Source organism: Fistularia commersonii, chromosome 30, assembly GCF_037954325.1.
Source record: "Fistularia commersonii isolate RoL2024-O1a breed Wild chromosome 30, RoL_Fcom_v1.0, whole genome shotgun sequence".
Classification (NCBI taxonomy): domain Eukaryota; kingdom Metazoa; phylum Chordata; class Actinopteri; order Syngnathiformes; family Fistulariidae; genus Fistularia; species Fistularia commersonii.
In genome coordinates this window covers 8,461,926-8,487,500 of record NC_141313.1, presented here as the reverse complement: position 1 = coordinate 8,487,500, position 25,575 = coordinate 8,461,926, and the positions used below count along the sequence as shown (strand labels likewise).

The 25,575-nt window shown below is 45.1% G+C and overlaps 1 protein-coding gene across 3 annotated transcripts in view; it reads right to left on the bottom strand.

The window, feature by feature from the left end:
- Positions 1 to 438: 438 nt before the first annotated feature.
- Positions 439 to 25,575, bottom strand: part of nfatc1 (nuclear factor of activated T cells 1) — a 47,260-nt gene continuing 22,123 nt past the window's right edge. The window contains exons 7-11 of one of the 3 annotated variants that reach the window (XM_086178321.1): positions 19,040 to 19,095; positions 15,221 to 15,353; positions 12,087 to 12,722; positions 6,726 to 6,841; positions 1,909 to 2,033 (exon numbers count right to left, since the gene is read on the bottom strand). In XM_086178321.1, coding sequence (XP_086034447.1) covers positions 6,741 to 6,841; positions 12,087 to 12,722; positions 15,221 to 15,353; positions 19,040 to 19,095 — 926 coding nt within the window. In that variant the 3' untranslated portion in view covers positions 1,909 to 2,033; positions 6,726 to 6,740. Of the gene's footprint in view, positions 2,034 to 6,725; positions 6,842 to 12,086; positions 12,723 to 15,220; positions 15,354 to 17,237; positions 18,751 to 19,039; positions 19,096 to 25,575 lie in introns of those variants that run through there. The other 2 variants (XM_086178322.1, XM_086178323.1) reach the window with 2 other exon arrangements.

Here is a 25,575-nt window from a genome sequence, read left to right as displayed (position 1 = left end):
CTGTAATGTAATATAATATAATACATATAACAAATTATACATACATATTATATATTACATGATATATATATGATATATATATATATATACACACACACACAGTACATATTGTAATCCATTTATTCCATGTATGTATGTATGTATAACCTGTAAGAAGAAAAAATTAAGCATCAAGCCATTCAATCCAATCCAATCCAATCCATATCTATCTATCTATCTATCTATCTATCTATCTATCTATCTATCTATCTATCTATCTATCTATCTATCTATCTATCTATCTGTTTTTATTATGACAGCTTAATAACTTAAACTTGCTCAGGTTCTTTTTTTTAACAATTTCTAAGCTTTATTTTCCTTTGTGGCCCACTCCCTGCACATACATACATTCATAGGAATCTCTTTCCACCTCTGGTTCCCATTGAGACAGAGATCATATATCGAAGGGAAATGGAGGCTTATTTATTGACAAATACACAAATAGAACACAAAGTCCAATAATGAGTTCTAGGCGGTAAACAATTGGCTTCCTTCATGCCCTTCAGTTACATGGATTAAGACTCATAAATACATGTGTGTGTGTGTGTGTCTGTATGTGAAAGTAAGCCTATTTAATTTCACTCTAAAAGCGCAAATAAATGAGTACATAAACCACAATATGTAGGTAACCATGTAAAAGAAGCTGTATGATCAAGCATGCTAAGAGAATAAATACAAATAATACAATAACAAACAAATCATTTGTACTTGTATTGCTGTTTATTGTAAATTATTCTTTGGCGCTTTTCTATTATAATGCTTAAAGTTTACATTCTTCAAGAGACTAATGTTAAATGCTTAATGCATTCCTTCCAGGCAGTAATAAGAGTCAAGCTTTGCTAAAACTGAGATGATTCCTTTTTTTTTCCTGACAATATTCCTGCTGACTCCACGTTATCAAGCGGTATGCAGTATAATATTTAACGAAAAAAAAATACACAAAAAGTACATCGTATTTAAAGAGTGCATGAGGATAAAAGGGCCGTATCAGCTTCCACCTGCTACAGAGCCACAGCTGTGCCGCCTCCGAACATCGACATGATGCCACAGCTGCAGTGGTTAAGTGCTTTGTGTCGGTCTCTATGATAGAAAACGCTTTCTGTTTGATCAGTCTTTCCAAACATGAGAAAATAAAAATTAAAAAAAAACAACACATATTCATGACGTCACTCTAAAACTAGACATTACTGAAGCCAAAGTTTGCAATCTTGTGAGTCTGCCAACTTTTACACTTTGTTTTGTGCAATTGTTATGCTTAATTTCGCATGTGTAGAGACATCCTGTAAAATCAGCTGCAGCGCCCCCTCAGAAAATAAAAGATACATGAACCCACTCGAAAAATACTTGCCGTTTAAAAATAACATATCTGAGGTTGGAGTTGTGAGGCCACATCTTTTTGCTTTTTATGTCCAAAAGGCACTTCTTTGTCTTTTCCACGGTGTCTTTGTAAACCCAAATACGCAAATAAAAAGCACTAAAGATACTGTTTATATAAATTATATAACTCAGAGGCACTGACTCATTTACAATCTGCAACAAAAAAAAAAAAAGACAGGAAGATACAAAACAAATATTTGGTCCGCTAAAATTATACATTTTCAAGGTGTTGAGGGCGGCAGGTTTGGTTGCGAGGCGCTTAGTTTACATATCTCAAAGAAAAAAAAAAAAAGACAGTCTTGTAATTGATTTATTCCTTGGATAAATTCTGCGTGAAGGCATTACATATGAAAAAAAACAAGGCACGTGTTGGACCCTGGTCATCTGGATAATACATTTACATTTTGTTCTCCTTGCATTTCCCGTCGACGCTTCCTGCACACTGTGGTCCGAGCGCGGGGTGTTTAGTGTCAGTCTGGTTTGGGGTTTCCCTTTTTCTTTTGTTTGTTTTTTTTCCCCCCCGGGTTACCTGTGTCAGTTTTTTCTGTGGGAGTGGGTGGACTACGCGTGGCTGTGGACGGAGATGCTCGACAGGTCGTTCCTGATGATCTCATTGACTAAAGCAAAAAGAGAGAGAGAGAGAAAAGAGGTGGTTAATATACACATTATATACATTATGCACATTGGAATTAGTCGTAAACCCGGCATTATCAAACTTTATTTTTATAGACATGACCACAGGTTCAATACATTAACCATGATCACATTTTTTTGAAAGCTTAAGTTGTATATGTTAAAAGAAAAAAACTGTGACAGTTCTGTTATTGGATGCCTTGCTTTGATGCCATGTCATCAGAACTGTCTTTCAGACAGATAAGGTATCTAAAATTATATTTACCAATTGATTTGGAATTAAGACAATGAGATATACAATGTTTGAGGCCACAAATTATCAGAAAATGATCAAAAGAGTCCAGTGCAAGGAAGTTACCAATGATTGAGTACATTTTGCAGTATCTCTGATAAGCAGAGGTGGGATTTTAACTTAACTAATGGTGGTAGAATTGACATGCATTTGGATAATAATATAGCAAAAACTATTTTTTCTCTTGTACTGTCACTACATTTTGATGAAATGCAGTTTTTGGAGTTTTTTTCCTGACAATGATTAGCATCGGATATCCCGTTTCCATCTAGTTCTTCTTCGATGTACTTTCATATTGAAGGTGACACCCATCACACTCTGTTTTGCATTTTCACATTGATTGGCCATTGCTTATTTCATATCCGGTGTAAATTTTCAGCATTTCTGTCGACTGCAAAATGATTCATTCAATATTCCCGTTTCCATAGAATCCCCTGAGGGAGATATCCGGCTCTTCCTCAGAGACACTGACTGGGCCTGTCTTCGGTTTAGAACTCCAGACGACAGAGTTCAGCACAGTTTGTATTTTCTTTTCACTGTGAACCAGCTGCGTGTGGAAACAGCACCGGTGAGAGCCGGGAGGGCGAAGTAACACCGTAAATTTACTGCCTGTAAAAAAAAAAAAAACAATAAAAAAATAATAATAAAAAAACCCTCCAAACAATGAGCTGGCTTAAATACGGCGCGGCACTGGGAGAAGAAGCTGACAGCGTCATATGATCGTCAATCATCTGTCGGTTCATAACCGGGAGCAACACATAAAATACAATCCAGCTTTCCAGGGGCGGCTGGAAGGTACCGTTTTTCCATGAGTGTAAATATGATCTGGCATATACCTGCTAATACCTGGGAGGGATCTAAACAGCATCTCTTAATATCTAAAAATCCCCAGACAGATTTAATAGGTGGGGATGGAGCAACATCTGCCGGCCCTACACCGTCCAGGTGTGTTTGTTTATCTGCTTTTTTACCGACTGCGCTCTTGAAGCGATCGCCGGATAGACATTAGCACGTCGGAACAAATGCATTCACGCAGAAGAGGATCCGAAGCACTTCATTTTCCCCTTGTATTTCTTAATCAGCGTCCGGATTTAACGGTCACGGCCATCCTGTCGCTCTGAGACGGATGGGAAATGCGAGAGGGGAAGGGGAACTCTCCTGAAGCCTGCCCCAGGAGACGGAGCCAACAGGCCAAGGGGAGGAATTCCCTCTGACTGGACACAGTCAGGTCTGAAAAAGCAGGCTGGAAACTTAAGCTTCTCCTCCACACAATGGGCTGTTATTTTTGTTTTCTTTTATTTCTATCGCAGAGCAGCCCCTTCCCCTACGTGACCCAGCGCCGGCACCGCTGCTTCCTCTCAGAAACACCGCTCACTTCCTGTCGCGCACGCAAAAAAAAAAAACAAAAATACGACGTTCATTCCTCACAGAAAGAAAAACAAAAAAGAAAATGCCAAGAGCTGTTGAGAAAAGCGTGGGAGGCTGCCAGCTCCAAACAAAACAAAGCGTCGTCAACACGATGAGATGCAAGATACAAGATAAAACGTCAACGTGACTGCACGGTCTGCTGCACTGAGGTTTCCCCCAACCAGCAGGTAAAGGTGGCCCAAGGTGGCAACTAAAATCCTGGGCTGCTGACAACTCGGCTCAAGAGATCCGCTGAACCAAAACATCCCACCAGCTGTCCACCATTGTTGTTTATTTTATGAATATAAAAGCTATTATTGTATCATGTCTGCTATTGGCATGTAACTGTTAGCGCTACTGTTTTTATTAGTATGAGATCATTGGTCTGTCCCACCCGAGATTCATACCCAAGAAAAAGTAGGATATACATAGAGTATATCCTACTTTTTAGCTTGGTCATTCTCTCTCACTCTCTCTTCCTACCACAACTGATCGAGGCAGAAGGCCGCTCACATTGAGCTGGGAGTTTTTCTCCATCGCTGGAGTTTCCTCACTGCTGTTACCAGCTGTCGATCATCTTAAAGAGCGGTGGTCCGGACCTGCTCTACTAGGAAGGTGTCAGCAGACAACTGTGTTGTGATTTGTGATATATATGATATCTAGCTTGACTTGGCAGCAAATATCCAGTCCCCCGATGCCGACCCTAGCAGATAATGCAGCTAATAGTGACATTAGCCATCCAAGATAGAGTGTGTCATCGGCCAATGCTTTGACGCGTGATGTTAAAAGTTTGGCAACATCCCCAAAATTTTGCACATGATTATACAGCTAACATACAAAGTAGTGTGAACACTAGCTTAATTCACTTAAGAATGCACCCGCTGGAGACTTTGACCTGAATACACATGTTATGTGTGGGTATTAAAGAAACACTTGAGCTTCTCAAACCCCAAGCTAGGTTGCTCTAGCTAGCCTGCCACTGTCTTCTTGTTCGCCTCCAAGCTATAGACAACTCTAGGCCATCCTCGAGGACTTTGGCTGGACTTCCGAGGTGTCCAAATTTTACTTTTGTCTGCCAGCTTGACAATTTAAGGGAAACCGGTTTCTCAGCATGCGGCTCGAGTGAAACCTTCCTTAGGCCACCGCTTGTTTCGGTGCCTAAACAGAAAAAAACAGGCATGTTGAGGCAAGGAGCTAACGTGTTAAGCTTGCTGACTGTGTGCTATTAATAGAGGGACAGGAAGTGGTCTTGAGAGGTTCGATAACAGCGACGGCGATATCACATGAGTGTGTCACAGGAGCACACGGACACATTGAGCTTATTATGTGACAATGAGGACGGGGCGCGATTCACAGCCATCTGTCCACGTGAAGAACTTGGCGGCGGGCTGAGATTTGACACTCGGCGAAGACATTTATACTCAGGTGCTCGATGCTGTTGCAATGAGAGGCACTTTGAGAAAAACGACTCACTCTATCTGAACCTACTTCATTTCTAAAGTACAGAAAGTCTCTGTACTTTGCTCGGCTATCCAGTATATAAGGTACCATCTGTGTTTTTATGTTGGAAGTATGTAAAAGGGCCACTTGGTCTTACAATTTTCTGCCAAAAGGCACAAGAGAGGTATCTGTGAAAGCAACTTCAAATATTGGATAGACTCCAAAGGAGACGAGCCGAGATACTGCTGCAAGTGTTTCTTAAAAACTGGAGAAAACTTTTTTTCTCTTTTACTCAAAGACCAGAGCTGGAGCTCTTCTCAGTGGCGCTTTTCTCCTGACAGACTTGAACTTCATCTCCATCGATGATGGAGGCTCCAAACATTCTGCAGGCTCTATAGTTGCTTTTCCAACAGAAAAGTTACAAAAACACAGTGTTAAGAACTGTCCAGCTTGAATTTGGACTACCCCAAGTTTTGCAATCTCACAGGCAGCAGGGAGCACGGTAAAGACCGTTATGACGCAAGTGTCTGTGACATGTATCTTGAGCACCAAGCTCCACAACATGGAGGGCGAAGCTGCCGCAGCATTCGTGTTCTGCACGACGGGAAAAACAACCACTGACTATCAGATGAGTTGATGCGTTATCATTTTCTCCCTGCACTGCTTCTCGGTGTGATGATCCCCGCCGTTGGCTGTCTCCGTACTGATTTTGGCCAAATTGTTTGTGTTCCACTGCAAGCCCTGGAAGCCCCAATGTGGCGTAGCAGGCCAGGAGAGCTTGTCCATTTCTTGTTAGTTCTGTCCGTTTTGTTGCAAGAAAACAGCCAACCGATTACCACGTTAGTGTTCAAAAAGAGCGCTCCCATACAAGAAGTATGTGGTAACGGGTGAGGCTTAAGAGTTCCATCAATCACCAAGCACCTACATCAAATGGAACCGTAAAAAGACCCTGCCTCGGAGTAGGAGCGAAAGCGGTTGGACCCGAGGTGCATGTTCCCTGGTTCCTACGCTGTCCGGAAATGGCATACTTCTAGAAAAGGCTCTGGGAACTGCAAAAAGTTCCTTCGGCACAAAAGGGGCTATTGTAAAACGAAAAAAGGGATATCCTGATTTATCTGCCGCTCTTACCAGTACTAAGTGATCCAGTGCAGCTGATCTGAAAGAATGTCACGGTCAAAGCTGTTTCGTAAATGTGCATGACCACCAGTTGTCCGTGTTCCAAGTTGCCCTTATGAAAAAACTGACATAACTTAAAATTCCCATCTCCAGGATATTCCAGGATTGCATAAACATTTGGCAGAGACTATTATCTCCATTCTGAACAGATAAAAGTGAAAACCTCTGTATCTCCGTCGATATGCACTGACTTTGTTATAGCAACGGTGAGATTAGGACAATCCATCTGTCTGGGTAACATAAGACGCTTCCAAACAGACTTCGACATAAGGACAACATATTGCCATCAGCATGAAAGAACATGAAAACATGACCATTATTGCCAGAAGACACTTGAACTCGAAGAAATAAACACTCAAACCTCATCTCCACCCTGCTACAGCCTGTCGTTCCGCTGCCATGTGTGCTTGTCCTGGCCAACACTGAACCGACTGACCTCCTCTCCTCTATTTGATCTGGCTTTGACCTTGCGCGCATCTGGAGGTGGAAGAATATAAGGCCTTCAGTGCACACGTCAAGCTGTGGCGCCGGCGGCGGTGAATTTGGGTGACCGGGACGTCGTCAGACAGAACGTATCATCATCCGTCTGATCTGAATCACGCAGGGATCGGGGTGCGCGGATACACTCGCCAACTCCATGTGGCGGACGCGCTCCCGTGTAATAAAGAAATGGTAGAAGTACATAATTTAGTTGCCGTCCGCGGAGACGCAGCTGTAGGACGGAATCGTCTGCTCGGCGGAGTCGACAACATTCTGTGTTTGTGTGTCCGTTACCATGGACTGCTTTTTTTCACTGTGCCGCTACATTTGATGCAGGGGATCTAATTGAAAAAGAAAAAGCCAATCTATTGATCTGTAAAGTTTGTTGTCAGCAGCGACCCATGAATAGACCCGGTGACACCGTGGCATCTGTGTCATGTGGCTCTCACCCCGCATCCATCGACTTCAAAAACAACGGCAATAACAAGAGCAGTCGAATGGTCGGGATTCTGAGAACAAGTCAGCAACATTGATTAAAAAAATTAAAAAAAAACATTAATATCTATCAATATCTGGAATTGGAAATTTTGCGAATTTAACAGCAGAAGCTGTCGTGGAGGTTCCAGTCACAACCCATGAACGCCTCCACTGCACATTTCCTGCTCCTGTTGGACTTCAGTCCAATCCTAGATCAATGCAGGTCAGGGTCATGAAAGTTGTTGTCATCCAGTGCAAAGTTATATGTGAATAAACAATATAATTACAAATACGCTGGTCCCATGCTGCATCAACATTTCCACGCATTTTCTGAAAAAACGCCAAGATGAAATTCAGGCTATTTGGATCGATCTTTCCTCGCCACCGACTCCTAGCATCCCAACAGGAAACATTAAAACTACGCCCCTTTTATTTCGAAATGCAGTCTGTTTTGCGGTACATCTATTTAGGTGTTGCTGGCATGTGCACACAAACTTATGCACGTCAGTTTATATTAGTATACCAGTGGGTAGCATTATCCTAAATATTGAAGTGTTTGTTCACAGGATAATTAGTTGGGTCTCTGTAAATGTAATAAAGAAGCTGTCTAGACCGGGTGGGTCTGAAAAGGGACTTTGACATAATGTTCATTATCAATTGCTGCCATAAAATAAAATGCAACGACATTGGATTGAAAACCCGCTGAATGGAACTTACAGCGTGACCGTTCCCTCCAAGGTCAAGAACAGCGTTCGGCCTTGCCAGTCAACAGGTCCTCAAAGCGCACGCCCGCTTTAATTGTGCATTTGAACATCTGCATTTCCATGACGACCGTCCAAACCCCATCTGCTAGTGAAGACGGCGTTACGTGACAGAAAGCACTTGGGACCCTTCACATTGGGCGGCGAGGCAGTTTCTCAGATCAGTTTTTCAAATCTAATTTAGAGCAAAATGTTGAATAAATACTTTCCCCCGGCATTTTCTTAATATGCCGAGTGGAAAATCATATAGGAATTGCAGCGTATTCATGGTGAGTCCAACTCAGTCGCTGTGTGAAACTTATTCAGAGAGCATTATTATTAGTTTAACATGAAGCGCTGTGCTTCCAGTCAGTTATTTTACATGGCTAGCGCCGCAGTTATTCAAGCCCGGGGAAGGTTGATTTTGATATGAAGTAATCCAGGAACCGGTTTCCTGTCCCATGGAGTTCCACAGGCAGCTGGGGCAGACTGATACAGGCCGGCCGTCCAACCAGGAAACCCCAGACAGACGAGGAACTCCAAACAATTAGCAGGACGGCACTGTTTGACTCATTAAGGGGGAGAAACGCGTCAACGCGATCCAGCCAGTGATAACACAATGGAGAACTGACAATCTGGCCAAATATTCAACTGAAAAAAAAAAAAAAAAGAAAAACTCCAGGGATAATTTAGCAGAGAGAGTTGAGACAATGAGAGAAGAAAGGCTCAGGGCAGAAAACACCACAAATCCCCCAGTTTACTGCCACGTCAGGTCCAGGCCACAAGCCACGAGATGTTCTCGGCCCACATAATAAGGCTCCTGCTGGGTTACTGCAAGTCAGTCCCACAGAGCCGTCCTGTGCTTTACCGCAGTTTTCGTGTTTTTTTTTTTTCTTTTTTCAGGTATCATTTCAAAAAAGAAAACGTCTTTGCGGCAGTAGCCTATGGAGGGAAACGGCGATCGGCCGTCAAGCCCGCTCCTGTCTGTCTGGTCATTTATCTATAACTCCTGTGTCGAGGTTTCCTTCTCTCCCTTCCTTGGGGTTTCCGAGTTTGTTTTCTTCCACGTTAAACGGGCGAATCGTTCCTTTGTCGTTGGGCTTCTGATGTCGTGACGACTGTAAAGCCCGCGGATGAAAAGTAATTATCAAATTGACTTTCTTTTATTGAAAAAATCCCACGTTAAATTGGTGCATACTGGTTTCCTTTCCAAAACCTCTACGCCTAGAAGATTGCCGTCTCTTTCTTTTTAATGATATCATTAAACTCTTTAAGTTGCTTGTGCTTGTTCGCAAGAACGAACCAAATTTTGAAATTATATCAACACTCATAGCAACCGGCCCAGAGCCCTACAGATACACAATTATTGGTTGTTGTTGATGCGAACTATATATCCGACCAATTGTAATTTAACGAAAGGGGTAAACAAGGTGTTTCATAATTTACCGAAATCAAAAGAGCACATCTTTAACGTACGAGATACCCCACGCTTTGGGATGAGATTTTTTTATTTTTTTCGAGCCCCAGCTGTGGCCAATTTTGGGAAACTGGGTGAGTTTTTACCGAGCGGTATTACTCACAAATTTACTCTCATACTTTTCCTATGATCATCTGAAACTTCTGGTCATCAATTGCAGAATTTTGACATCTAACAAGGCCACAGCAGACCATAAAAAAGTGAAGTATTTCGTAATGCCGTTTGGCTCGTGTACGCCTTTTTCAAAATTCGCGTTGCGCTCGTGTTACCTCAGTGCTGACAAAAGTCTTCAGCGCACTACTGTGCAATGTAACGTACGGCTTTGGCTAGCTCTCCCAGACTCTCCCCCCCGGCCAAAGGGAAGTATGCGACCCTCTTCAGTCAGCAAGTTTTATGGTTGCGTGGCCAATCTCCATCTCCCTCAGCCTCAGCAGCAGTTTAGACCTTGCACCCTGCAGCCCTATAGCTCCGGCTCCAAGCCAGGCGGCATGATTCACAATTTCCATTTCCATGTTTGTAACCTTTGACAGAACGATGAGAAGAAAAAAAAAAAAAAAAAAAAAAAAAATTGAGCGATTAGGGGGGAAGGGGATCCCTCTGGATATGAACAAGCTGAATAAATAGGGGATATTTATTGTTATCATTGGGTCACTTTCATTTTGAAATGAACTGCACGCTTGCTTTTAAAAGGGGTAACTGTGCAATCTCTCTGGGATACATCGCTTAAATCACTCGCGCAGTAAAATTAAAACGCGAGTTAAATAAATGGAAACAATTAATGCTTGGCTCCTCGGCTCACGACGCACAGATCATTAGTGGCGAGGACCGCGGCTGGCGAACACAGGCCCGAGTGTGTTCTAAGGGAATATGTAGACGGCTCCTTAATATCGTTACGATATCAGTCGCTGGCTTTTTTAATGAGAGAGGAATTACAGTAACATCACACCTGAGCAAGGCCGTAAAGTATTAAAAAAAAAAAAAAAAAAAAAGGCCTATCAAACTCTGCCAAAGATTTAATGACGTGAGAAGCCACATGAAGATCGGAATGCTTCGTAAAGCCGGCCAGTGAAAACAAGTGTAATTTGGGGCCCGGCTCTTAAGAAATATCCATTATGGTCACGGTGGCGTGCTTAATACTACATAAAATATAACTCTCATTTACTTTAAGTACACCTGGTTTCAGTCTCTAAGTGCCCCAAGAGACGCGAGCAGCAGTGGCACCGGTCGCAACATAATCCCCACTGACACGGCTGAATATTGCCAGAGACAAGGCTTACAAGTGTTAATGTATTTACCCAGACTTTGCAGAGGAAGTGGCGCGGGAACAGTCTGAGAACCGAGTCTGCGGCCCCGACACCGCCGTCTCGTTCGCCACCGTCAGGGAGGCCGGCCAGACGACCCGGCGGGGGAGCGGGGGGGGGGGGATCTGGTGACGGATCAAAGCGTGGCCTTCGGCGCGCTGATAGACGCCAGTTAGCGTTTCTGCATCTACCTCGCCGTTCCCCGGGAATCGCACCGAGCCAGGCGCTGTTGTTTTTTGCCCAAAGGAAGATCATTTATCCAATTTATTTCGAATCAGTGCAGCCAGAGCGCACGGTCCCCCCCAAACCTCAGCGGTGAGTGCAGCGGCCCAAACCAGTGAGATCATAAAAATCTCGCTCTGGAGGTTTCATTCTGATAAATAAAGGGGGTCACAAAACTGCATTTTAAATGAGGGCTTCTCTCATTCAGGGTTTAGCAGCCAAATGTATCAAATGGTGGACCACCAGCCTTCTTTGATCTAATAACCACAGACATTCGATGGCGGAGAACGCTGACATCAATGGAAAGTAGGAACACAACAACCACAAGAGTGAGTGGGTTCATAAAGAGATTACAAAGCGTACAACTTGTTTCTTTTTTTTATTCAAGGAAAGTAGGGTTTCAGCAGTGATAAAGCTGTCACTCAACTCCCACGGCAGTCTGCGCCGCCTACCAGCACACGAGCGACTGAGCTACCTCGTAAAATTTTACTAGGGAGTTCAAATATGGCCGCGGTGGAATCGTCTTTAAAACGCACCAAACGAGTCTCTCGAGGTATCTCGGGGGGCACCACGTTTGTGCCTTGTTACAGTTTCCAACCGGCGATCTGTCAACGCCGCCGCGGGAAGATCCTTCCTCTTTTTTGTCGTTAATAAAGACAAAGCGGCCGTAGCATAAACTGCCCGGAATCTCGGCTGTTGGGGTTTGTCAGCAGTTTGTCATCAAGATACTTATTTTTGGTTTGTCCAAATTTCTGGGTTGACTCTGTTCTTGTAGCCCCCAACGGCGGCCTCACTGATGCGCACGCCAGGCCAATGAAGAGAAATTACGGTACCTCAAATTTCGGCCTCAGCGTCTTTCAAACGACCAAAGATGTTATGTATTTTATACCTTTTAACGATTTCGCTCGCTCAAAAGTCGGACAGCTCACGCGTTGCCCCGATGGCAATGCTAGCCAGAATGCACGAGTGCCGTCGGGACTCTTTGTGCGAATGGGCTTCGGTGTGAAAACGAACTCGTGACTCACCATCGTCGAGGTACATCTGATCCAGCTCCTGCGGCTCCTGTTTGATGCTGACGGCCAGTGTCGGGGGGCTTCCTTCCTCCTGCAGAGTGGCCCGTCCTCTCTCCGGCACCTTGGGATGCTGCTGGGCTCCCGGGCTGCCGCCGCCGCTCACCGCCGCGGCCGAGCCCATGCATTGGGCCGGGGAGAAGGGCGCGTCGGAACCCGTGCCCGGGGTGGACGGCTGCGACCCCGGGGAGGAAGAGGAACTGCTGGGCGGGTAGAGGTTGGGCGGCTGGTAGCGCCCGGGCGTCTCCTGGATGATGGAGACGTGAGGGACGGGGGACTGCGGGCTCAGGTGCTGGACCGGCGGGCCAGCGGAGAGGCACTTGGAGAAGGGCGGTGGCGACAGGTCATGTAGTTTGGGGCTGGTGCTCGGGGAGGTGGAAGGGGGCAAAGAAGAAGTTTTGGCCACCAATCTCTGAGGACTGACGGAATAAGCCCCGCCCACAACGCATGGCCTCAGCTCAGGGGTCATCATCGGGCTCATGACCTGAGAGGGAAAATATGGCTTCGGGTGCAGAGGCAGGCCGGGTCCTTGCTGGGCACAAACCAGGGGGGCGTCATAGTCGTCATGCGGCTCTGTTTTTATTGTCGGAACTGAAGGAGAACAGAAAGAGAAGCTAAGTGAGTAAACATATATTCCGAACCTTCCTGAAAGTGTGATTGAGTGGGTTTGTGGCTTGGATACCCACTGCCAAACAAACACGCTCATCAATGAGACTCTGTGTCTGGGCCGGAGTTCTCCCACCCAGCCGAAAGTATTCACTAAACTAGAAAAAAAAAGAAAAAAAAAAAATTCAAGGGAAAAGGGATGACTCATCAACATGAGGAACATCCCGCTGCTTTGACAACAAATGGGCCTATTTTCTTTGGATGTTGCGAATATCCACTGAACGTACGATACCGAAAAGGTCGCCTTCACAAGTCGGAGGGGGGGGGCGTGATTTTAAAATAAGTTACCGCTCAGTCTTTGAGCACCGATCAAAAAAAGCTTAAGTGGAAGTAAAAAAATACAAAATGGTGGCCCCCGAGGGGCGTGAGGAGCCGAACCGTCACACAAACGACAACCTCCGTCAAACGGGGGCCGCTCGAGTTCTGAGCCGGGGATCGCGGCCGTCCCCTCGTTGTAAAAATATGGACCTGCTGCAACTCGTGACACAAAATCAATCTTATATAACAAGTGAGTCAGCCCAGCTACAACTAAGTGACAGCTTTCTCTGATCGCCGACTCGCTCCCCTGGATGTATTTCTTCTTTTTATGGCTGCGGCGAAGCTCTATAATACGAAGCATGTGCTCGATGTCTCAGTTAAAGCGGTAAATTACTCTTTTGTTCACTCTTCTATGATTTAGCCGATGCACACTTGTCGTCATCGTTGATCCATCTGCTTAGCAGCCTAAAACGAAAAGAGACGGCGAGACGACAAAGAGTGAAAATAGGACGCGTCCCGACTGACGCTTATGGTGTCAACAGGAGGAACACTGATGAGATGTTGTACCAAATGCAGACCACAGGACTGAAATAGCACACGCGACCTTATTCTGGGCCTTCTCGCAGGAAGTGTCGGTCTGGGCGAGGAGCGTAGACAGATAGCAGAGGGAGCGCGATCGTTGCCACGAAAGAATAAACGCTGTTGGGTTTTCTGGATTGCGAAAGGCAGGCGTGCGAGTCACGTAATCCCCCAAAATAAATCTATTGTTCTGACACCTGCTACTACAAAAAAACAATAGTTCACTGGGTGTTTTTTTAAAAAGAACAGGAAACACCAAAATTCATTCATATCGTACCGGTTTACCGGCTGTTTTTTTTTTTTTTTTAGTTTTTCCTTTAAGCCTCCGCTTTCGTTTTACCTTCTCTGAACTGTTCTGTGGATTTTTGTTCCTCCGTTGGAGATGCTTTGACCGATCACGGTTCTCATCGGCTCGCCCGTGTCCTGAAAGCACTCGCCCTCGGAGACGCGGCCAGACCAGCCATCCTCATAGTCTTTCTTCCCTCCCAGCATCTCGAGGACAATGCTGCACTTTCACAGCAGGGGCACTCCGTCGCCCACGCGCAGGGCTGGGCCAGTTTAGCTGAATCACAGCTTTGAACCACCCACTGGACGCTTGCTTTCAGCCCAGAGCGCAATTTAGTAGTGGTTTTTGCCTTTCAGTCGGTGGGCCGCTGTTTATATTTGGCTTGGCAATATGTTCTTTATTCAAATAACGTGCTTTTCCCATGCCCCTTTTCCCACCCATGTGTCCAGTCACTGCGGCAATTGTGCAGCAACAGGTATGGAAAACGACAGATTTTATTGGTTATTTTTAGTTATTTCTTCATTTTACGGTAGGAAAATGATAGCCTTTCTTTGTCCCTCCCTCGCAAAACCGCCAGACAATGGGGAATACAGTGTCTATTCTGTGCTTAATAAGTAAAATACCAGCGAAAATGTTTCTTATTAGTCAGGGATATGAAAGGAAAAGCGCAAAACAGGAGAGGGAAAGTGCTGGCGCCGGGAGGAAAAAAAGACAATTAGAAATTCATAACTTATTTTTGGGGCCTATGGACGTCGCTCCTGGACTGTCTCGTGAGGCGGGTATCATCGGATATTTCGCTCACGACTGACATCATAGCTCGACGATAGGTGACGGCTTCCTGCTAGGTGCTTATCTCATTCAAGTGACCCTCGAGCACCCCAAAATTGTATGACAAACATCACAACGTCTAGCCACCTGAGAACATGGGACAGGAGGACCCAATGTGGACAACATGTCGCTACTAATGCTAACGAACTTGGACCATTTCAGAAAAGTCCTACTTTTTGGAAGCATCTGGTTTGTATCAACATAGGTGGACACGTCCTTCTTTTACGGATGACGTCCTACCTGAAGCTTACCACCGGTGATGGTATTGACTTTACGGTCTAGATACCACTAGCCAAACCGCTCTTGCAGCCCTGCTTCTAAGACTATGAGGCTAGGCAAATGTTATTGGGACAACATTCGTGCCCATTGATGCAGGTGCAACAGGGATACACCCCACGTCCAGTCAAAATGAGTCGAAGGCGAGGCGTCACGTCTGTAAAGAGCCACCGACCCCCAAAAACCTGCTACGTACCACTGGACGGCACGTAGGTAAGGCGCTGATACTGGCTTCTTTTCCTCTTGCCGTTGCAGACGTAAAAGTTCACGTGGACGGGAGTGGAGAGTCTTTGGTTACGATACGGAGGGATTTCAACCAAGAGTGAATTCTGTAATGAAAATTAAAAAAAAAAAAAAAAAAGAGGGCATTTTAAAGTTGAACTAAATAAGGATGTACAAGGCGCTTACATAAAAAAAAAAAAAGAAACAGTGATCAGAATAAAAGACAAACCGCCGCTTGAAAACTTGACTCATGACTCTGTCTACTTCACAAGGTCTGGACAAATATTACATTAAATCAAGCTCAAGTTGTTTTTTTTTTTTTTTTTGTTTTTTCTTCTTCTGAAAACACAGACTGAATGTGAGTTGGTTTTGGGTGTGTATGTGTGTGTGTGTGTGTGTGTGTGTGTGGAGGGGGGAGGATGAAAATCTGGTTGTAATCCTGAACGAGCCACAGAGACCATGAAGTAAGATTATGAGGAACCAAGGGTGTTTGCACAGTGAAGTGAGTACAGCAAATTTTGGGAGTGCCTTAGATAGTTTACTTCCCGAGCAGAGTTTCCTGCTGTCCGCGTTCAGGGTCAAGGTCGGGGCCGTGGCCAGATCGGCGTTACATATCGGCGTTGGTGCGCAAGTGTGAATCTATAAATCTGGACGCATTGGGGGCGCCACTCGGTAGCGAGGGAGGAAGTCATCTGTCTGCAGAAATGCGCTCTGGATGACGGCCGGGCCCCGATGTCCACAGGTGAGAGCTGACACGCGTTGTGTTAAATCACTACAGTCATAAAGCCAAGCGAAGCCAGATGAGGCTTCACCGGGTTTCTTTTTCGCCACGATCCCCCTTTTCCTTCCGAGAGGGAGCTGATAAAACACCTTGGAAACGGTTCCCTGTTTTATACCGTGCTGAGGTGTGACCGGGTCCCGGGTTGAACAGACCCGATATTTTAACTGGTTTAAACGCAGGTACTCGAGAATAAAACAGCATTTCTTAAACCCGTGACCTGGTGAAATCACTCGTTGGCTTTTGAGAGTTTTATATGCACATGTTGTACTGTAAAAACAACCCACTGGGGAGTGTGTGTGTGCGCGGGGGGGGGGTTAATTTGAGCAAAATGCATGGAAATGACCTAAACGTGAGCAGAGATGTTTTTACTTGACAGAAGTAATTTGTCTCATATGGACGGGGGACGGAGGGCTTGAGCACGGGGGCCTTTCTGGACAGGGAGCGAGAGCATCGAGACCATTCGTCTCAGTTTAAATACAGAATTCGTCGGATCGAATCGTAAAATTGTTCTCGAAATTGACGATAAATCATCCGTACTGTCCTCTCCCCTGGGGGGGCGGCGGGGTCGGTCCGCGCAGGTGACGGAAACGGTGAGGTATTCCGAAAACTAGCTCGCCTCTGTGTTGCCGAGGAACGGCAGAGGTCAAACCGGCCAGCCGCGGTAACATCGGTGTTTAGAATGGGTCCGGTCCAGCAGACCGGGCTGAACGGGCCTTTGTCTATTCAAGCACGCAGATGTGTCTCGGCGGTTATTGTACATATGCAACGTGAGGACGCCGAGAGCAGGTGCGGCACCTCGCGCACAGAGACCCTCCAAAGCCCTCATCCATCTCCCAGACTCCCACTCCAACGCTTTCTGTTTCTGTCCCGAGCCAAGATGGGACACCCTGCCAAGCAGAACCTCACACTGAACTGCTGGATCCGTCTCCGCGTGCTTTAAACGCACGACACTATTTTAAATTTATAATCCTTGCTCGCGTCTGTGGTCTCAATTTGTGCAAACCGGTTCACGTACACCCGCCGTTTATATTAACTGGGAGGTTTTTCCGTGCATCATTTGGATTAAATCGACAATTCCGCGAGATTAGTTTGGTTGCCGTTCTTCTGCGTTTAACTCTTGTTTGACTACAAATGACAATCTATTGATGAAACGCAGCGGCGGAGCAAAGACCCAGTGAAGGGAAAGTCAATAGAAGAAGCAAAAATTCACTTAGAGTTGTTTGTTTTATTGAAAGTAATGATTGTGGAATGTAACAAGAGAAATTAATGGGCTCAAAACTTTTGATACTCCAATGTATATATGGGAAGCGTAGCCTAGCATAAAGGCAATCTATTAATGAATTAGTAGTAATAAATGAAAAGTTATAGAGGCAATGGTTAGTATATTTTATATTAACATTTATACCTCTATAACTTTTCACTTTTTTTTTTATGTTTGTGTGATGGTTAGTTATCCAAACTTATGAAGTGCTTTACACTAAATAGCATTCACCCATTTACACGTGCACTGACACGTACACTGACGGCGGCCATGCAAGGCGCTAAAAAAGGGCAACTACGGAAACTTGGGGTTCAGTGCCTTGCAAAAGGACGCTTTGACATGGAAACAGGGGGAGAAAATCCAAGTGCTGACCTTCCGATTAGAAGGACACCCATGGCCAATTAAAACCTTAAATTTCTTATCCTCATGTGGAAAATGTTTGCTTTGCACAACCTCTTGTACTAAAGTTATTTCTTTTAGTATAATTTTATGAATCTTTACATTCACAAGGATTTTTATATCTAAGAAAAAAATCTACAGACAGTCCACTTGTCATGCTACCGCCTGTAACTCATGGGATGGGTCACAAAATAGTGCTATTAGCTTTTTGTATGCTAAGCTAAGCATCATATTGCATGTGATACACGAAGAATTAGTTTTAAATGTTTTTTTTTTTTAATTTTTTTTATTTGGTTGGAGCGGAATTCAGTTCACTCTCAGCTCACTTGATAAAGACAAAAAGATCATCATAATATTGCGATTCCTCTACGCTGGATCCCGAGCAGCCATCTGACAAACACGTGTCATCGGTCGACGCATGACCGTGCACGCGCCATGTCGGCGCTCCATTTATTGATCTGTCTCCTTAATGCCTTTTGATATTTTTCGCAAACTAGAAAGCGGCACGTTATTCCAATAATGCCTTTTTTGCAAACGCGTCGGAGCCGTTTTAAATCAACGCGAACACGGAGCTCTTCAGCATCTGCAGGCAGACGGAGGAGCTTCAGTGGCAGCGGGGTCCATCTGCTGCTGCAGGATCTGGAGCGGCTCCACAAGGCTGGAGGCCCAGTTTGTACTTCTGCGTCTGTTTAGAACTGATTTGTTAAGGGAGTCTGGAGCGGAGAAACGACGTGAAACATTTGTTTTTGAAATGGTGGGAGAGAAGTCTGCGGGAGAACTGTGCCGAGACACTCCGATGACTGATGTGTGTCATGTTCTTTATTATGAGAACTTCCCCCCGAAGCAGAAAAAGCCTCCAGAAATGTTGTATTTTGGACTCGCAACAGCTGCAGATGTGCGCTGGAATCGCCGGCGGACCCCCGATCCCATTCTTCTCGATCCTTTAAGAAGCGTCTATGCCAGGGCTTCTCAAAATGGGGTCCAGGGACGCCTGGGGTTCCTCATCACTTTTACCGAAGTGCCTGTCAAAGGCTCTTCCCAAACATTTCGCAGCCTCACTGATCTGTTTCAATAATTGGAAATATTGTTTGCCTGTCAGTTACTGATTTATATGTTGATTCCCTATTTATGCCTTTTGTCCTCTTGGCTTACATCCTTGCTGATTCATTAGAACCATGACAGTTATATGGCATTTTTCCCCCGTTTTTTTCTTTTTAAAGAAGTTACGAATTTTGCTGAGGAAATGTGATTAGCAAAAAACAATCGTTTAAAGTGCTAGCACAGTCGCGCTAGCCTCGAAAGATCTAGGCCAGCTGCTCTAGTGCTCCTACAATGGTAATAGTGTTACTTACAGGCTTGGAGGCGTCTCTGTCCACCTTGGCCTCGGCCTCCCATAGGTGATGGCCGTCTAACAAGAAGAGACAAAGAGAATTTCTGTGTCACGAATCGTTTGGGGTGTACCTTGTGTTTTTTTAACTTCTTTTTGAAAAGAAGCAGTTGACTGAGTGCTGTTATTATTATCTGTTACATCACGGTTATAAAACACAGCCGCACAGAGCCAAGGGTATCGCAGACGTCATACCAGACTGTCTGACCCGCGGCTCATGAGCTCATATCCTCGGTCTAACTAACCTGAGACGACAAACTCACATATGCACACACACAGACAGACACACACACACACACACACAGGCGGACAGACAGACAGACGGGGAGAGAAATCTGATGCAATCCTGCAAAAGTCATACCACAGGGATGAGCGACATCATCTGTGGATGAGAGAAACCTTGACTCCACGGCCGTGTGGAATCCCGACGCGCTGCAGCAGCTGCTGGGCTCATTAATGCACGATGACTGGAAACTGACAACTCGCCTCCGCATTCTTATTTGGTGTGTTTTCATAGGAATTTTTCTGCTGCTCTGGCGTAATGATGGTTTCTGCGGACCCGTACGGTTTCTTTTCTTCTTCTTTTTCTTCTAAAATCACCACGATGAATTAAATTGGTATATCACCAGGAAGTGTACTGACACTCGTAGACGCTTTGACACTTTGATCGATCCTCATCCCTACAAATGTGTGTTAAACTCTACTTCTTTACACAGGACAGACAGACTATGGGGGGGGCAAAGAAAAAAAAAAAGAAAAAATACTGGAAATGATGCTTCTCAAACCACTGGTGCTCATGGAAAAGGTAGATTTTCAAAAAAGAAAGAAAATAATAGGTTAAGCAATGTCTTCTTCTAAAACATCTGCATGACCTATTTTTAATTCTTATTGCATAGATGGATGGATGGACCTTCAGACAGAGCGACTGACAAACGGGCAGACATACGGAGGGATGGATGGATGGATGGATGGATGGATGGATGGATGGATGGATGGATGGATAGATGGATAGATGGATAGATGGATAGATGGATAGATAGATAGATAGATAGATAGATAGATAGATAGATAGATAGATAGATAGATAGATAGATAGATAGATAGATAGATGGATAGATGGATAGATGGATAGATGGATAGATGAGGAATCCTTTGTTACTCATTAACAGCCTGGGAGACATGAAAATGTTCTCCCATGGAAACGAACTGTCAGCTGCAGCCACATTTTTTTTTGAAGCTAATTAGGTGAGATATTTGCAGCGCGGCTCAACGGGCCGTCTGCCGTTTGATAAGTGGAGGGTTTGAGTCGAGCAGACAGCACGGTGCAGATGGATGGGTTGCTGATGGAGGCCGAGAAGCTCAGCACTGACAGCTCCTATTATATCTGAGGAGACACTGGAAGCTCCCTCTCTCACTTTCCCTTTACTTTCCTTCCACGTCTGTCAATTGCGGATTGGAGTTTTAGCTGCAGCTCTCCAGGAAGGATTATCTCAGCCGGTGAGCATCTCCTCCAGAGGATGCCTTTGCCCCCGAAGGGAAAAAACACACGAGCACCAGAAACCACACCGGCTCTCTCCTCGCCAGATCTCTGTCTCGTCAAACTGGTAAGAGAGAGTGGCGTTCGGGAAGAGTTCGGAAGAGACGGCCGTCGAAGCGATGGCGACGCAGGAGTCGTGGGGGGCCGGACAAGACGGCGAAGTGTCCAATCAGGAAGCGGCTTCAACCCGTTTCATCACACCGGTCGGGGTGTGTGTCACGCAATGCGATGCATTCACTCGGAAAATTTCGAGACGATCATCTGAGCACGACAAGAGAAAGCCTCTGCCCGAAAACAAGCCGGCTGTTTTATTTCTGAATTAACAAGGTTACAATGTGGCAATTCTTCTTAAAAAACACAGAATGGCCTCAGTTTCTCTGAATTAATGAGATCATTATCTCGCAATTCTGAGATATTCTGAAAAAAGGAAAAGAAATTCAAGGAATATTGAGTTGATTATCACAATATATCAGAGAAGAAACGAAAAAAAAAACCTTGGATAAAAGGCTCGGATAATGAACATCTGGAATAGCTCGGAATCCCCGAGGAGGAGCCCAGTCACCTAGATTATATCTATCTGCCTCCCAGGTACGAGGCGGATGAATGAATGAATGAATTGCTGCGTTTTGTAATTCACGTGTTATGCAATTCGAGATTGCATACGTGGAGACCGTTGACTAGTGACCAATAGTGGAGACCATTGACCATTCTAGATATAATCACATTTTCTAAAGACTTCTATTGATCTGATGGGATAAACTGGTCATTTTGATTCTACCTGATATTACATGGATCTGGCAGCGCGTTGGCGCTTTCTTGTTTGGTTATGTGAGATCCAGCGAGTGGAAGTGTAGGAAACAGCTGGCAAAAATAGAAAGGAACTGGGAGAAGACGGAGATTCGGCAACGGTAAGCAGTGGCTTCTCTCTGCTGAAAACAGAACCTAATGTTGCTTCTGGCAACTGAAACCAAGACATAACAATTCAAAGATGTGGCAATTTGAGGGGAGGTAATAGAGTGGAAGACGTCAGAACCAACAAATCCTGCGGGATATAGAATATTTGTCTACATTACATTTTGTGGTTTTTTTGTCCATTAAAAAAAAAAAAAAAGGAAGGAGTTTTTGGTTTTGGGGGACGAGGGAGGGGTCTCTCAACAAAATCTCAGAAAAAAAATATGAGAAATGGCCACAACTGCTTAACGGCGGAATTCGCGGTGGCCCGGCGTGTGAAATTACGAACCAGCGCCACGGAAAAGGGCGCCAACGGAAAGCCAATTAGGAGCCGGCCACGCACAAAAAAAAAAAAAAAAAAATGAAGCTGAGAGCGATGTGACGCTCAGACATTTTATTGTATCGTTACGTTTTACGGCAGCCGTGATGACTTTGCCTACACCATTTTCTCGAAAATGAAATTAACCGACGGAAAAGTAACGCTTTATGAAGTGTTAATGCAGTTAAGCTCTGGTTAGGTTTTAGGCTCAAAACCAGGATTAGAGGAAACACCGCTCGGGTTCAAGTTGTGCGACGTGTTGTTGAAAAGCTCACGGTTCACCCGACGACGACGACGACAACGGGCCCAAAACTGCATCCCGATCCCGGCTCGCTTGTGTTTTAGCAACGGTAACCATTGCTGGGGTTGGTCCCCTGCCCACCCACCCCCTCAAATGAGTTGCTCTGCCATTGAGGCGCCGGCCAATCCTTAATTCATTTTCACGGAATTGACAAAAAGAAGGGGAAAAAACAAAACCCGGAAAAACAAACGTCAATATCGGCGTAATATCTTGAGAAGCGGTCCCGCTAACAAGAAGGTCCCTGGTTCAATTCCGACAGTAATGATTCTGTTTGGACTCTTTTTGTCTCCAAAAACATCCAGAGGGTCATTGGAAACCTGAAATTGAAGGACTGCATGTGTCCATGTGACAAGGGAAGTCGGTATTTTATTTAAAGACAACGTTTGAAAAGCGGTAAAAGAGAGGATGGGGTGGAAGAACTGTTTTAAAAGAAATAAGAGCAGAGTAAGAAAGAATAAATGAATACTGATAGAGGGGTTCAACAAAAAAGGGTAATATCACAAACCCGGGGTTTCATGTTTATTACGCCAAATAATTCATGCTTTTGGGTTCTTTCTGGACGTGTTCAGCAACTGCCAGGTTTGAATTAGATCACACTGTAAGTATAAAGTTTCGTGTTGAGTTCTGCTGATGTGTACAGTTTAGTGTGTGTGAAACCCAGACCTTGAAGGGTGTTTGGAAAAATCAAGCCAATCCACTTAGGAGGCTGTTGACGGTACGCTCTTATCAAACATTTCTAGAAAAAGCCAAATTCTTAAGTGATAGTTTACAGCCCTGTGGTTGTGTTGATAGCCCCAATTGGATGCTTCTGATCGGACCCCCCTTTCTGAAAATCACCCATCTCGTGACATTGACGAATCAGGGAATTTGTTCTCCCACCACGGCTTATGCTCCTAATTGCCTTTCCTTTGGCATCCTTTCGACGGTGCCGCGATGTTGATGGTAAAACGCGGCGGGCCAAGATGTAATGTTCAGAGGTTGCGGTCGTGTCGCGTGTTTTCGGCGAGATCAGGGCAGATTCATTGCCTACGACAAACAATTCCTCACGGATTAATCTAACTCGGCAGTTAAATTCTCAAGAAAAAAAAAAAAACTTCTGCCAAAGAGGTGAAGTCGACGGAGAGGTCTTCTGCACGTGCACGTGCAAACATGCGCGGCGCAGATAATTCAATCTGCAAGCCAAGGAAATCTCCACATAAACAATGGGGATGAAAAGGAAAACAGCTTGCGGTACAGGAAGTTGTACAGATTCCCAGCAGAGGGAAACCTCGCCGAGCGGAAGTGTCTACGTAAAATCCCAAACCATAACTGATGGGTGTTTTAGTTTCTCGTTGGTCGAATTGTATCTTTTATTTTTTTTACTTCAACTCTGACCCGAGGCTTTTCCCAGCTTTGACCTTAAAATTCCGACCGAGAATTCCGACTCCTGACCTGCGCTGTCAGCAGCACTTCATCAAGCCCATAATATTCGTGACCACCTCACATTTGTCTCAAATCCCGAGTTCCTCCCAATTGTCTTGCTAGCGCCCTGCATGGCAGCTTTGGCGCCATCGATGCGTGAGTGGGTGAATGCTATTCAGCTCGAAGTACTTTGTAAGTGGAGAGTATTTACCAACAGAAGGATGGAGGCAAAGTCAACATCATTACTTGTGTTTCAAACAATTAGTGTCCTATTGCAGCACAAGAGTAGAAGATACGTCTTGGATTTCTGAGAGCAATAATGTGTACTATCCCTCCATCCATCCATCCATCTATCCATCCATCCATCCATCCATCCATCCATCCATCTTCTGCTGCTGCTTATCCTGCACTCAGGGTTGCAGGGGATACTGGAGCCTCGCACTATACTAGTGTGTGTAAAACAGAACATTCATTCATTCATTCATTATCAATAGCGCTTATCCTGCAGTCAGGACTGTGTGGCCGCTGAAGCCTATCTCAGCTGTCATCGGGCGAAAGGTGGGGTTCAACACCCAGAAAGGGACCGGAAGAAAGTAAATCACAGCGCAACATGTGGAGATAAAGAACCAATCATCCTCGAATTAACACATCATATAGACATACAACCTTTCACTCACTCATTCACGCATCTGGGCAACTTAAGGATCTCCAATGAACTTCCCGCATTCTTTTGGACCGAGGAAACAGGAAAATCCGGAGGAAACCCGCTGGGAGGGGAACACGCAAACTCCACACAGAAAAGCCTCCGGTCGGAATCGAACCAGGGACCTTCCAGCTGTGAGGCTGAAGGACTGAAATAGACGTAGACGCACACATCTTTTGATTTTTTTCTTCTTTTTTTTGCAATTAGCTTGTAGTAAATCATTGCAGATATTGATAAAAGCAAGACATCCTGTCAATATTACTTCCACTAAAGACAGAGAAACACTCCATTACTGCCAAAGAGTAGCCCACGCTCTCAGATGTCAATCTCCTGCTCTTTTTCCGTCGGTTCGTCTCCCCGTGGCCCTTCACGTCAGTTGTGTTTCCAGAGGGGAAGCTTTCTTGGACGATGTCGATCCACAGGAGGTAAACATGTTTTTCAGATCTCCGTCTAACATATCTCTGTGTTCATCCCTGTCTGCTTTTCTCTCTCTCTCTCTCTGGCGTGCACACAAACACACGCACACTCACATCAGATGACTCCAGAGATAGAAAAATCAAATTGAGAACTACGTTCTCCGTGCCCAGTTACCTATTGCCAGGAAACTTCTTTAAAGTTGAAGAAGAAAAAAAAGGGCGAGTTAAATGTGTGGGATGCTTTTGTTTGAAAATAGTACACTGGATAATTGATAACCACAGAATGTAATTGATAACCGCAGAATGTTCCAGAGTTATAGGGCAACATCTGCGCAACGCCTGTAGAGATCCAGTGAAAAACTTCAGCGGCAGCTCCTCTCCCAGCTCCCATCTAACCGAATTTCAGTGAGCACAATATGGTTTCTAACTTTCTGGCCCACTGTGCTGGACCCTTTCCAATATTATCTAAGTTAAACAACCCCCCACCCCCTGAATATAAACCCGGTGCCCTTCTCCAACTCTCGCAACGCCCAAGCCCCGTTCACCTTGGCGGCGGCCCAGGCTTGTAGAAGTCTTACAAATCACATTTCGTTAGCGACGGTCTATACAAATCATTGCTTTCCGCGGATAGACATAACACAGCGCGGTCAATGACACAACGCCGGTGCGCTGCACAAAGTCATGGCAGCCGGCGGGGTGGGGTTGGGGGGCGAGGGGGGGATCAAACAATGTACAATATAGTTATTTGCCATGTTGGTTTTATAAAGGGAATCAAACAGCTCCTTGTGCTCCTTAATTGGGGCAGGGTGGAGTAACTCCGGTGCCCAGAGTGAAACAGCAGGGTGGCGTGTGCCCAAGCCCTGCTAACATACA